The sequence below is a fragment of the Budorcas taxicolor genome, chromosome 1, assembly GCF_023091745.1.
Source record: "Budorcas taxicolor isolate Tak-1 chromosome 1, Takin1.1, whole genome shotgun sequence".
NCBI lineage: Eukaryota > Metazoa > Chordata > Mammalia > Artiodactyla > Bovidae > Budorcas > Budorcas taxicolor.
In genome coordinates this window covers 152,393,038-152,407,723 of record NC_068910.1, presented here as the reverse complement: position 1 = coordinate 152,407,723, position 14,686 = coordinate 152,393,038, and the positions used below count along the sequence as shown (strand labels likewise).

The 14,686-nt window shown below is 41.0% G+C and overlaps 1 protein-coding gene across 1 annotated transcript in view; it reads right to left on the bottom strand.

Annotated features, from left to right (window-relative positions):
- Positions 1-10,449, bottom strand: part of ZMAT3 (zinc finger matrin-type 3) — a 31,977-nt gene extending 21,528 nt beyond the window's left edge. Inside the window, exons 1-2 of the mRNA XM_052649204.1 lie at positions 10,312-10,449; positions 5,583-5,909 (exon numbers count right to left, since the gene is read on the bottom strand). Of these exons, the coding sequence (XP_052505164.1) occupies positions 5,583-5,852 (270 nt within the window). The 5' untranslated portion in view covers positions 5,853-5,909; positions 10,312-10,449. The remainder of the gene's footprint in view (positions 1-5,582; positions 5,910-10,311) is intronic.
- Between the last annotated feature and the right edge of the window lie 4,237 nt (positions 10,450-14,686).

Sequence of the window (14,686 nt, the reverse complement as noted above, 5' to 3'; positions counted from 1 at the left end):
GTGAAGATGTACTCCAACAAGACCAGATTAAAAAAAAGAACACAAGCATATTCAGAAAATGGCAACCTAAGCCACAGAGCAATGAAGAGAAATTCAAAACTAACAGCTGTGCAGCAAACTCAGAAGGCAACCAGTTGAGAATGGAGCACGAAGACAGAAGGATCTGGGGGCAAAAAGGGGGATTCCACACAATATATAGAGTGATCAAGAGTTTGGAGGGGAAAATGAGGATATGATAAAGATATATCATGTAAGAAAAAGAAGGGGGAAAATGAAAGCAATGAAAAACTACTGGAAACAAAAAAAGATACACAATGAAGTCATGATCCAAATGTAAAGTATCTGGTTCAAATTAGAACAAGAAATCAGTGGGTTTCATGAAGATAAGTGAAATGGATAATAAACAATAAAAAGAAAGATTAAGAAGCTAGCAGATTTTTTTACGGAGAAGGCAATGGCACCCCACTCCAGTACTCTTGCCTGGAAAATCCCATGGACAGAGGAGCCTGGTAGGCTGCAGTCCATGAGGTCGCTAAGAGTCAGACACGACTGAGAGACTTCACTTTCACTTTTCACTCTCATGCATTGGAGAAGGAAATGGCAACCCACTCCAGTGTTCTTGCCTGGAGAATCCCAGGGATGGGGGAGCCTGGTAGGAGGCCGTCTGTAGGGTCGCACAGAGTCGGACACGACTGAAGCAACTTAGCAGCAGCAGCAGCAGCAGCAGATTTTTTTAAGGCCTAAGAATCTCCTATTTTTTTTTAAGAAAGTGTGAGAAACTCAAGGAAAAACAAAAAGCTATTTCAAAGTTATAATACACATCTGAAGGAAACTAAAAGGGAACGATTTTGAGGAACTGGTGACTTTCAAGAAAGAGCCATCCATTTGAACATCTCTTTAAGTGGTATGGAACCACGACATTGGAAACAGAAAGAAAGAAATAGCTTTGCACTGAACAACATTTCCCTACTAATAATACAAAAGCTAAATATCAATTTTTAACAATTTGAGTCAACTTGCAAGTATCAAGCATAGGAAAGTTAATCTGATTACAGAATAAACAAAAATGTTATAAAACTTGATGTTGTCAAAATAAAACTAGAGCCAACCAAAGATGGGAGGCAGAAAGAAGAATTGAGAAGAAAAGGTAGGGCATACCTGTGGAAGTGAGAACAGGTGATTACTGCTTTTCATTATAAATCTTTTATTCTATAGGCATTATTTTGAGAAAAATATCTTCAAATGTTTTAAGGGGTAAGCTGTTACCAGTGCCAATGCTACAAAGAGGCTACGTGAGAAGGAGCTAGATTTCACCTCTAATGTCACAGATAGCCTTGAAAAGGACCATTTCACCAGAATACAGGAATGGAAACCAGAGTATGGCGGGTCAGGAAATGAAAACTTACAAGTATATCCAGCAGAACTCCAAGGACAGAAGAAAAGAAAGATTGCTAACAGAGGAATTAAAAGTAAAGGGAAGGTTGTTGTTGCTATTTTTATTGACATGGGGGGGAAAAACCTGAGCATGTTTTTAATCTGATTGAGGTGAAGAGGGGATGATAGGTGATGAAATCCAGAGTACAGGGTGAGGAATCAGCCTTGTAGAGAAGGATATCTATTGTGAAATGCAAAGAAACCAGGTAGGGAGGGGGCTTCCCTGGTGGCTCAGCAGTCAAGAATCTGCCTGCCCTTTGTCACAGAGTCAGACATGACTGAGTGACTAAGCGTGCAAGAGGTAGGCAGGATGAGACAGGGAAGCAGAAAGGTGGTGAGATCCAGCTAACAGGGTCACAGAGAGCTTCTGTCTACCAACAAAGTTTATTTTGACCACTCTCAGTACACTGCAAGTTCAACTGGAAAACAATCAAATGGGAAACTTGGCGGGGGGGAAACATAAAAATTAGCTGACATTAGAGACTATGCCATCCAAAGCTGGCATCATCCAAAGCTGGCATCATCCAAAGCTGGGTGATCAACGTAAAAATGTATGTGCCAAAATCAGTACTTTAAATTTGGGGATAACATCAGCTGTATCCTCTGAAGTATGAATTAAGGTCACTATCTTCTGTATTTCAATTCTAGAACTACATTTTTCCCCTGTGTTCTGTGTTTTTCAAATTAATCTACTTACTATGGTAGGTTGTTGTTTGGCTACTAAATATTACAAATAGAAATCTATGTTGTTGACAGATTTTTTAAATGTACCTTGAATAACCAGTTCTTTTTCAAACGAGTTACATGAATTAACAGGGAAAAATGGTTGACGTTATTTCAAAATGTAGAGGCCTTAGCAAAATTTATCCAGTGCTTTTTGCTTTTTAAATTTCTATTAATGACCTTCTATCCTAAAGTGATTCTTCCTCTGGGCAATTATGCTGCTGAAACAGTATTATGTTATTCCATGTCTGGCTTACCCTAAGTAACCTGAAGCCTACAGACAGATTTTAATAAAATGAATACATATTTTTCCTCCAAGGTTTGACTTTAAATTATAACCACAAAAATATGTACCGTCATTAAAAATGAAACCATAGCAAAGGGTATTTTGAAGCAAGCTGACTAGGTTAAAAAGTCCTGGGAATAGAACTAAATCTGTGATGACCACTGGATATGCAAGGGTCATCACTAAGGCAGCCCCAGCTTAGGAACACGAGGATGGCAGGGGAAAATCTCAGTGAGCTTAAAGGGAAGTATTTGTTGAGCAGTTTCCATTGTGTGTCCTGGATTCCTGGAGCATGATATGGGCGGTCTCTACCGAAACACCACGCAAACCAGACTGAAGGCTGTTTACAATACCCTGCGCAACCTGAAACTTTGAGATTTCAACAATGCCATCAACTGACTAAAACGTTCTGAGTAATGTAATCAGCTGTGATTTATGACCTCACATGAATGTGTTTCTAGCTTATAAATAGGCTACCACTGATCCCTTTTATCTCACACATAATCAAAATAATGAATCTGTGGTCTTGGTATCAGTCAGTATTAAAAAATTACAAAGCACGTTTTAGAGTTGAAATAAAACTTTATTTCCATCATCTCATCAGCCACCTTGCTGTATCAGTCTACAATCATTGCCATTCTGCCTATTTCTAGTCCTCAGTAAGCCTTACTCATTAGTCTTACCCTTGTCACTAGAAGACTTCCTAAATCACAGCCTATTCGTGTACCCTTGGTATAGTCTTTGATGTATCTTTCAGGATAACATTGCTATGCTTTTTTTCTATGTTGGTGCACCCACGTATGTTGTGTTCACACTCTGAGTATTTATTATTCTGATCTACTCTTTGATCCACACTCTCGCATGCTGACATTTCTCTCAGGTTGAAATCCAGATTTCACTTCTGGATTAGCTTTCTTCTAAGCTATCCTAATGAAACTGCTCTGTACTTTTAAACATGAACTGCTTGCTTTGTTTCTTAGAGGAAGAAAACTTCTTCCCCTAAGAATTACCAGTAACACTGGTTTCATTCAAATCTTTGCTTCTGAGCTCTTAAGAACTGGCTTTTATTACACTCAAACTTTTAGTTTTCTATTAGGTTCCACTCTCTAGATACCAGTTTGCTTCTTCCCTACTCTACTTTTCCTCAGTTCTTGGCTGCTTAAATTGTTTCTAGAACAGGCTGTCCTTCTCCAACTTTTCCACTTAAAAATTCTGATTATCTAAAATTTAATTCCATTTTCTTATATTTTCTAATTCATATATGCACTGTATCACTGAGGAAGCTGAAATTAAGTATATTTTACTCATCAGCTAAAAAGTTCAGCACACACATACACACAAGTACAGAAGAAATGAAAAAACCTAAATAAATTCTGGTTCTCTTTCTTATCTAGTTTAAGCATTATAATCCAATGACTCTGCTCAAATTGAACTCTATGAATAACCAGAAGCATCCATCACTGTCACAAAGAGATATTAGGAAGGAAAAAGGCAGGAGGTGTATGTACAATCCATGCACATATATTTAAATTACATATTGCCCAAGAGTTTTCCCTCATAAAAGTAAACAACTTTTCTGTAAATGGTACTTACATGTGTATATGACACACAATTAACTTGCTCCCAAGTTAATGGTTTAAACAGCTAAAAATCAAAACTTTAGAAACCAGGCTTGATTTTCATGAGTCGTAGGCCATAAAACCAAACATTCCACAGAAACAAATGAAGACAAAAGCTATTGATAGCACTGTGTGTTGAATTTGACATGGATCATCCTAATAGACCACAACCGAAAAGTACAACAGGCAAAAGAAGAACCCATGTCAAACCATTGTCATGGGAAGTGACACACAGAGGGAATGACAGTAGGGGATGGGGACAAAGAAAGAAACGTGAAAGAAATCCAGAAGAGGCTTTTACGAACCAATAATGATCAAAGAGTCGGACACGACAGAGCGACTAACACACTGGTCAATGACCAACAGCCACACTTGCCAAGATCTGGGTGATATAATTAACTCTTTGCATTGGAGGGCAAAATAAAGCCAAACAACAGGAACTCCATAAAAGTAACATGTCTTCCCCTAAATCCCGAAGAAAGCAATTCACCGTTAAAATGTCTCTGATGTACAATCACAAAGTGATGCAATTAGCCACCTTGAAGATTAACCCTAAACAAAACAGCAAAGACTTACACCCAGAGTAAATGAAAACTTGAAGGAAGTTACAGAGGCACAGCAGGAGAAACATCTTCCTAACAGTCAGCCTTCTACCATACTGTCCTATTATTTCAGATATTCATGCAGAGACTAAATAGTCAAATCAATGATGACCCAGAAAACCTATTTTCATTCAATGGAATTTGGCCTCAATGGCTTCTTGGATCTCTTTTCTCAAAAAAAGAAGATATAATTTTACATACAGAAAACAATCAAGAAACATACCTGTGTTTTCCTTAGCAATGACAGAGGTCAAAAGGAAAAGCTTAAGATTCATAGACAAACAATATTCTGAACTGATACAAACTGCATTAGCTGGAAGAGAATATTTATAAAACTAATTCTTTCAGACAACTTTGACACTGAATTGAGTATGGTACACGGTACTTCAAACCCCTGATCTCCTTAGGACCACAGGTTCAAACATGCATAGGTGATTTTATTTGCCTAAAACAACAGATGGCTTCCCAGGTGGCACCAGTGGTAAAGAACCTGTCTGCCAACGCAGGAAATGTGAAAGATGTGGGTTCCATCCCTGGGTTAGGAAGATGCCCTGGAGAAAGGAATGGCTACTCACTCTGGTATTCTTGCCTGGAAATTCCCCTGGACAGAGGAGCCCGGAGGGCTACAGTCCACAGGGTCACAAAGAGTCAGACATGACTGAAGCAGCTGAGCACACATGCACACAAAACCCCAGATAAACTGATGCCACACAGCTAAGTGTAGGAAGTTGAAAGAAATCTCATTCCAAGAAAAGTGATGTTTTCTTTTAAAGCAGCAACACTGTGCTTTTAGCCAAACAAATACTTAGCCATCTTATTATTCCAGGCACAAATGGTCATTTCAGAGACACCTGTGAATTGAGCAGAGCCCTGAAATGTTCTCTCACCAGATGCTTGATTTTTCTTTTCTTCCCTTACCTGATAATGAGCCTGGGCTTGCTGCGCTGAGTTCAAGGTGACATTGCAGAGCCTGCAGTACAGGGGCTTACATAGCTCCTCCAGGGCAGTGTCTTGTTCCCCTCCCTTAGGTGGCTCTTCTTCCCCAGCCAAAGGCAAGGAAGCCTCCTGCCCAAAAGGCTTCTGCGGTGGAAGCTGCAAGGCTCCTGTAGACCTGGCGGCCACTGACATAGGAGGAGAGGATGAGGGCCGCTTAGGCGGAGGAAGCCCGGCGTGTTGCAAGAGGATCATTGGGTAGAAAAGCCTTGGGCATCATCCAAAGGATGAGGAGAAGTCGGGTCTTCAAATCTGAATCAACAGCAAATATTGGAAAAAAAAAAAAACGTAAAAATGTGTCATCAGCAATATGACATGTAAATGACCACATCATAGGTTCCTTCCTCTGCTTCCAAACCATCTTTGAGACTCCCTTTCTTTTCCCTCATCCGGCACATTTCCCCCATCTGTTAATCCACATTGACACAATGCTCTTCCACTGAGAAGAGCTTTATGGATTTGGCTTGATTTTGCCTGGCACAGCTCCAACTGCAGTCCCTCTGGCCCATGAACATTAATAGCATTGCATCCATTGCTAATTAAATCTAAAAGTCACATGACTGACATGAACATCAAAGGTCACCCAGTCCAGACCCCTTCCCTCAGGCACACTTAAAACACTCTTGATGATAATCATAGTCAAAAAAAAAAAAAAAAACACCAGCACAGAACCTTAGCAAATATCCCCTTTTCATGCAAACTAGTCTTTCCATCCAAATAATATCAAAAACAGTGAAATCAAGAGTGTCACTGCTCAAACTACTGCAAACATGTCTAGAACTAGCTTAACTATCCAAGAACTCTATATATCTAATAGCCAATATTAGACATATACTCTGATATCTTGGAAAAACTGTTGAGTCACTAAATGTGACAAAAATAAATAAACATGTACCTTCTGATCAACTAGTGAAAAGTGAAAGTAAAGTCGCTCAGTCGTGTCCGACTCTTTGCGACCCCGTGGACTGTAACCTACCAGGCTCCTCCGTCCATGGGATTCTCCAGGCAAGAATACTGGAGTGGGTGGCCATTTCCTTCTCCAGGGATTCTTCCCAACCCAGGGATTGAATCCGGGTCTCCCGCCTTGCAGGCAGATGCTTTAACCTCTGAGCCACCAGGGAAGCCAACTGCTGCTGCTGTTGCTGCTAAGTCGCTTCAGTCATGTTCGACTCTTTGCGACCCCATGGACAGCAGCCCACCAGTTTCCCCTGTCCCTGGGATTCTCCAGGCAAGAACACTGGAATGGGTTGCCATTTCCTTCTCCAATGCATGAAAGTGAAAAGTGAAAGTGAAGTCGCTCAGTCATGTCCAACCCTCAGCGACCCCATGGACTGCAGCCTTCCAGGCTCCTCCGTCCATGGGATTTTCCAGGCAAGAGTACTGGAGTGGGTTGCCATTGCCTTCTCCAGGGAAGCCAACTAGTAACACTGAAATAATTGATCCAATGAATCTTCAAAGTGGAGGTTGCAAACAAACAACCTGAAGGCCACATGCAGCCACAGATGTGCTCTGTTTGGAATATACAGTGTTTCATTTTGCTTTCATTTTTAAATTTAATTGGTTGTCAACATTTCAAAATCAAAAGATTTGTGGCTCCTCTTGATAAAAGGGGGATCTGACAATACTTGGACCATAGTCCTACCTGGGCAACAATAGCTAATTAGTATTGAGAGGCACTGTCCTGGGTACCCAAGCTTGTCTTCTCTAGGCCACCTCAAGTGCCCACTCAGCCTGCTGCTTCTATTCATATTATGTGCCTGTGCCCCACAGGCTCAAATTGAAGACCCCACCTCATGTAGCCTTAGACTGTATTCATTAGCCCTCTATAAAATCAGAGTATTTTCTTTCTCTCTCTAGAGGTAAATTTTGAGGTAAGGATTTTAATTTGGGTTAATTGGAATCGTGGAAACTCAAAGCACATAGTGTGGTTCATTTTGAGATACTCAAGATTAGAAGTTGCCATCTGGGTCAGAGGCAGGAGAAACGGGTAAAACTGAAGTGGGACTGGAACATATTGGGTCTTTTCTGAGGGAAACAATAGAGACTATCAGGGAAAGCAAATAGTTGAAAAGACTGAGGAACTAGAATTATACTGGGGCCCTGGCAATATGATCCAGTACCCCACTGGACGCTTACTTCATGCACTGTTTGATGCAGGTAATTCTCCAGGCCAGAATACTTCTCCAGGGAATCTTCCCAACCCAGGAATCAAACCCAGGTCTCCTGCACTGCAGGCGGATTCTTTACCACAAGTGAAGCCACAAGTGAAGTCCAAGAATACTGGAGTGTGTACCTATCCCTTCTCCAGCGGATCTTCCTGGTCCAGGAATCGAAATGGGGTCTTCTGAATTGCAGGTGATTTCTTTACCAACTGAGCTATGAGGGAAGCCCCTAGCCCTGAGTATCTCAAAATGAACCACACTATGTGCTTTGAGTTCCCACGATTCTAATGAACCCAAATTAAAATCCTTATCTCAAAATCCTCTATTCCTTCCACTTTCAATACTATTAAAACCTCTTTTTGGTCAATAAAATATAGCTATTTTAAGTGCCAAAACTTTCCATCTGCAATAGAAAAGTATATGCTTTTTACGATAACAGATTTACTAAAATCAACCAAGGAGAATTTTGAAAAGTTAAGTCTCTTTTACCACATTTAATAAGTATATACACCTGTAAATTGCAACCAAATAACAGTTTTTGTACTAAATTCAGGCTCTTAGAGCAGGAGAGGTTATCAGTGCAATGGGAAAACAATGTACTAAATAGCAAAGTACACACATCATTCATTAGTCATAGTATTCAACAATATTTCTCATTAAGCATAATATTTAGAAAAACAATAATGTTATTTTACTTTCAAGCAGAAGTATGTTGTCCATACCTCTGAGAATATTTTATAAAAAGCAGTACAGACTTAGAACATTTAAAAAGTCAGGTTCTCTATAATCACATTATTCCTCTCAATTAAACCAAGTGAAGACATTCAGAAAGCAAAGGCAAATATGGATATTTTAAAAAAGAAAACTATGGGGACAAAGACCACTTTTTAAAAAGTTTAACTACCTAATCATGACAATTAGTAATATTAAAAGACTACATATACCACCTGTACAGAAACAAAAGGATACCAAAGTGCCAATGACAAGCTGCCAGCTCAGAGAGAAATGGTGAAGAGGGATGTTAGAACATCTGGATAAAGGAAATAAGCAATATAAAGAGAAAATCAAATGTTACCAATGGCCTAGACATGTCTGGACTTGTTCTATAAAAGTTCACTCCCACTTGAGGAAATACCAGCATGTGTCTCCCCCAGCTACAGGCTTCCATCAAAATAAAGGCCTGATAAAATCTCTTGAATTGAAGAAAAAATTATCATACAGTACAGACTTACCCATTATCATATTTTACCTTTTAATGTTTAAAGAATAGCTAGATAGTCCAAAATTCTTTCTTGTAATATTTAATAATCAAAATGATGTCAACTCCCCCAAAAGTATCTATGCAAGACAATTACATCAGATATTACTATACTCACAAAAAAAAAAAAACTAGCATAAAATAAAAATCTAAAAACGCAGCCTTCAGTGAAAGCAGATATGGTGGAATATAAAGAGGTTCAAAGCATATAGGACTCAAGTCTGTTCAACTATTGCATTAGATTAAAAGAAACTAACTTGATGCCTGATGTAAATAAAATATTCCTCAGATCATAAAAGCCATTCAATTTGATGCTTGCAGTAGCATAAATGAAGGATTTATGGTGGTTAATGTCCTGGTATGGAAGGGGTGGAGGGGACAATAAAGAAAATCAAAGCTTCTCAGTCTACCCTGTTTAAAAGAAAAGGAATGATCATATAGCATAGTTTTCATGATCGAACTGGGGCCTACTCTTCACATACTGCATTAAAGACAACCACTTTCTCATTTGGAGAAATCTTCGGAGGAAAGAAAACACAATAAGGGAACAGGTTATACTAGCACCTCAGGAAACTAGGGAAGTCTGTAACTGGGGATTCCGAAAATGAGGGAAAGACGGTGAGCATTATTCAAAGGTCATCAGAACACAGCGAGAAGGAATGAGAGAGGAAAATAGAACAATAATCAGTTATAAGGTGTATCACAGAAGGAAGACCCAAAAGAACGCAAGAACCTGGGAAGAAGAGGCCTTGGTGAACTGGTGAATGTTCTCCAGTCTCAGTTATGACGGGTCCGAATCCTAGGAAACCTTTCACGTATTTGAATCACAGCTACATATACTTCAGCATCGCCCACATATATCTTAAATTTCTAAAACGTGCATGCATACATAAGAGAGCGCACTCACATACACATACATACACACACACACACACGCACACACACACACATACACAAACACGCACGCACGCACCTCAATCCAGTGAGGATGCCATCACGAAAGATGGAATCCCGGGTCTCCCACGGGGCGGGGGCAAGCGCTAGGGCCAAGGCAGCCGCACGCCTAGAGGATCCAAACAGTACACGTGAAATGCTTTAAAAACAAATAAATAAAAGCACCGCAAGCTGGTCACGTGGAGGGCAGGTGAAAAGACCGCACCGGAAAGGAACTGCTAGCCTGGTCGCTCTGGTGCTCGTCCTAAATGCCCCGAGGCTCGCGATCGCCCGCACTTACCGGAACCCCCGGGACGCGCCGGGAGTCTGGGCGCCGCGCCTGCCCCGGACGCCCGCCGCCGTCCGTCCTCCACGCCCGGCTCGGCCCGATTCTACGCCGCCTCCCTCCGCGCAACTTTCTCGGCTGGCCCGGCAGAGCCCCCTCCACAGCTGAAGGCTGACTGTCAAAAGTCAGTCCAAACGGACCCACAGGGAAACAGCTGCAGGAAGTGACTGCGGAATCGGGAGGCGGCGGAGGAGGAGACTGAAGGCGCCGGCCCGGCGTCGCCAGTGCGCATGTGCCTGGTGGAGCAGGGCCCGCGGCAGCGGCGGAGGCTCCAGCACGCCGGGAGGGTGGGGTGCGCACCCGGCAGGTGCGGGGACTGTGAGCGCAGCGGCTCTGAGCAGGCGTGGGGAACAAAGGCACGAGTCACAGGGAGGACGCACCACTGCGAGTCTTAAGAGTTTGTTCATCCTATAACCTGGAAAGTTGATCCAGAGCAGAAAGCTGGGCAGAGTTTTCGCAACTTTCATCTCCTGTCACTGAGATCCAAACCCTTTTTCATTCCAGCCCTGCTCTCGTCCGCTGATTGCCTGCTAAGAGTGGCAGAGAGGAGCTGCCAGAATGTCCAGGATCGTCCCACCTGCTGCGACAGAACCTTGAAACTGCTCCTTTCTCCAGGATGAAGGAAAAATAGCGCGCGGCCGCCAGCTCCGGTCTCCAGGCACTCAAAAAAACATCCACGCAGACTTGCCCTCTACGCAAGAGCAGAATTGGCGAGATAGAGATCTTCTCTAACACACCACCACTCCCCACCCCACCCTCAACCTCACCTGCATGACAGGAAAGACTAGGAAGAGACTGGCTAAGGCTATCATGTCACATCCTCTCATAGTCAACCTCAGCACATTCAGGGTTGACATTGAGAGATGAGCTGAGCCAAGTATTAATATTAAAATTCCGTTAACTTGTAAATTTTTCCATAGGACCATTTGGGGTAAAATATTCATAAAATAAATTTTGACCATTTTTAAGTGTTTAGTTCAGTGCCATTAAGTACATTCACAACATTATGTGCTTACTTTTTAAGCATTACAGTAAGTCCCCTATATATGAGCCTTCCGGTTGAGAGCTTTCAAAGATGCCAACATGGGTTCCATGAACCTCAGGTTTGGATGAAATTGTAGCTTGTGCTCCACTTCCTGTTGCTGAGGATCTTTCAGCTCTTCCGTCTCCCACCTCCTCTCCCTCCTCTAGTCAGTAGCTCTTCTTGTCTGTTCACTGGATGCCAGGCCCTGTATGGCTGCTATTATAGTGTACTACCTTACTTTTCAAGGTACTGTACTGTAAGATTTCAAATGCTTTCCTTATTCTTTGTGTTTGTTTATGTTTATGTATTATTAGAAAAGTATTATAAACCTATTACAGTACACTACTATATAGCTGACCGTGTTCTTTGGGTACCTAGGCTAACTTTGTTGGACTTACAAACTTGCTGTCAGAATGGAACTTGTTCATATGTAGGGGACTTACTCTAATTAAAATATCAAGGAGACCTATTTATAGCAAGATGTACCCTCAGTTCAGTTCACTCGCTCAGTCGTGTCAGACTCTTTGCAACCCCATGAACTGCAGCACGCCAGACCTCCCTGTCGATCACCAACTCCCAGAGTTCACTCAAACGCACATCCATTGAGTCAATGATGCCATTCAGCCATCTCATCCTCTGTCGTCCCCTACTCCTACTGCCTCCAATCCCTCCCAGCATCAGAGTCTTTTCCAATGAGTCAACTCTTCGCATGAGGTGGCCAAAGTACTGGAGCTTTAGCTTCAGCTTTAGCATCATTCCTTCCAAAGAGCACCCAGGACTGATCTCCTTTAGAATGGACTGGTTGGATCTCCTTGCAGTCCAAGGGACTCTCAAGAGTCTTCTCCAACACCACAGTTCAAAAGCATCAGTTCTTCGGTGCTAAGCTTTCTTCACAGTCCAACTCTCACATCCATACATGACCACAGGAAAAACCATAGCCTTGACCAGACAGACCTCTGTTGGCAAAGTAATGTCTCTGCTTTTCAATATGCTGTCTAGGTTGGTCATAACTTTCCTTCCAAGGAGTAAGCATCTTTTAATTTCATGGCTGCAATCACCATCTGCAGTGATTTTGGAGCCCAAAAAAATAAAGTCTAACACTGTTTCCACTGTTTCCCCATCTATTTCCCATGAAGTGATGGGACCAGATGCCATGATCTTAGTTTTCTGAATGTTGAGCTTTAAGCCAACTTTTTCACTCTCCTCTTTCACTTTCATCAAGAGGCTTTTTAGTTCCTCTTCACTTTCTGCCATAAGGGTGGTGTCATCTGCATATCTAAGGTTATTGATATTTCTCCTGGCAATCTTGATTCCACCTTGTGCTTCTTCCAGCCCAGCGTTTCTCATGATGTACTCTGCATAGAAGTTAAGTAAGCAGGGTGACAATATACAGCCTTGACGTACTCCTTTTCCTGTTTGGAACCAGTCTGTTGTTCCATGTCCAGTTCTAACTGTTGCTTGATGTACCCCAGTAGTAGGCAAATACTGCAGGAAATTAAGGCAGTTTCTTTGGCTGAAACACACCATCCAATACTACCAAGGACAAACCAAATTGACTATTTTCTAGAAATGACTAAATAAATACAATGGTTGCTTAGCAATCACCCAAAGCTAGTGTATGCAGGCCCTTTGAGGAGAATAACTCATCATGCCTAGGTAGACAACTAACAGTTTTTCTGAATTAATTTTCTGTATATGCATACATACTTTGAGCTTCTCCAGTGGCTCAGCAGTGAAGAATCTGTCTGCAATGCAGGAGACGTGGGTTTGATCCCCGAGTGGGGAAGATCCCCTGGGCATAGCAACCCACTCCAGTATTCTCGCCTGGCGAATCTCATGATAAAGATTGCATTAAATCTGTAGATTGCATGGGGTAGTGTTGTCATTTTAACAATATTAATTCTTTCAGTCCATGGACACAGTATATCTTTCCATCTGTTTGTGTTGTCTTCAATTTCTTCCACTCAGTTTTCTGAGTACAAACAAGTCTTTTACTTCATTAGGTAGGTTTATGCCTAAGCATTTTATAGTATTTTTTTCAGTAAAAACATTCACAAGTGATCATTTTTACCATCCTGTTAAACATACTAAGCAAAAAGGCAATTTTTTTAGGTGAAATGCTTTCAATAAATGCTGCAGTATTAACTAACAAATTCAGAAAATAAGCACCTTCCAACTTCACATGTGATAGATTTCACCACATTTATTAATCTTTTCAGTTGCTATTCTGTTCACTAAAAACTCATCATCTTGTTGAAAATATTTTTGTTGGTACTTTGCAGATAAACATGAATTCACAAACATTGTAAACAAAAATCAATGAGATGTTAGATCAATGTTTGTCTTCAACATGTTTGAGTACAAGTTTTGAGCATATAAAAAGGTGTCCTTCAACAGTTTATTTTTAAAAGTTCAATTGTTTCAGCTTGGATACCAATTTTTGAAGCAAAACATATTTTAGCAGAATCTACAGTACCAGATCATCATCAAACTTTCTCCTATTCCATAGCATCATTGTCCATAAGAATTGTGAAATTAGTTCCAAGGTAGCTTTAATTATTTCATCTTTGTTTACAATTTAGTGATTTTTCTTTACAATTTGTGTGGGTTTTTTTTTTCTAAAAACCACTAAAAGATGGATTATTTTGTGTAGTTACTCTAACTTTATCCCCCTAAGTCACACTAAGGTTCAAACTGTTTTGCACCATCCTAAAAATAACACTTATGCTTGAAGAAGCAGCAGTACCAGGTCCTATACAGCTCACCAAATAAGCATGTGCTACTCCACATTTCCTTACACACTTGCAGTTAAATGAGCCCTTGTGACTGACCTTGGGCTGGAAAAGAAAATAATGTGTGTCATTTCTAACTCAAAGTTTTTAAGAGCCAGTATGTGATCCTCCAATATAGAAGCCAGGTTTTGAGAGAACAGTCACAATACAGAAGTAATCTAGATTCTTGAGTCCCTGTTTGGGACAGAGCTACCCTGGAAAGTCAGTGGACCCACAATTGACTGATCAAGTGAAAAACAGCCACAGTACTGTTAAGCCACTAAGATTTTGAGGTTAATTTGCTACCATGCATAACCTAGCATCTGAGTACATTCTACAATTTTTGATTACTGCTGACTCTTACTACTATGATTACAGTAATGTTCTTATTTTCTGCCAATGAGGTGGTCTTCAGGGACAATGCTACTTACTCATAACCTTTGATCAGTTCAGTTATTTTCTTTATTTGAGTGAGAATAATTTACGTATTCATAAGTTTTAAGCTTATACAGCAAATTTTCTTTTGCCAGTTTCA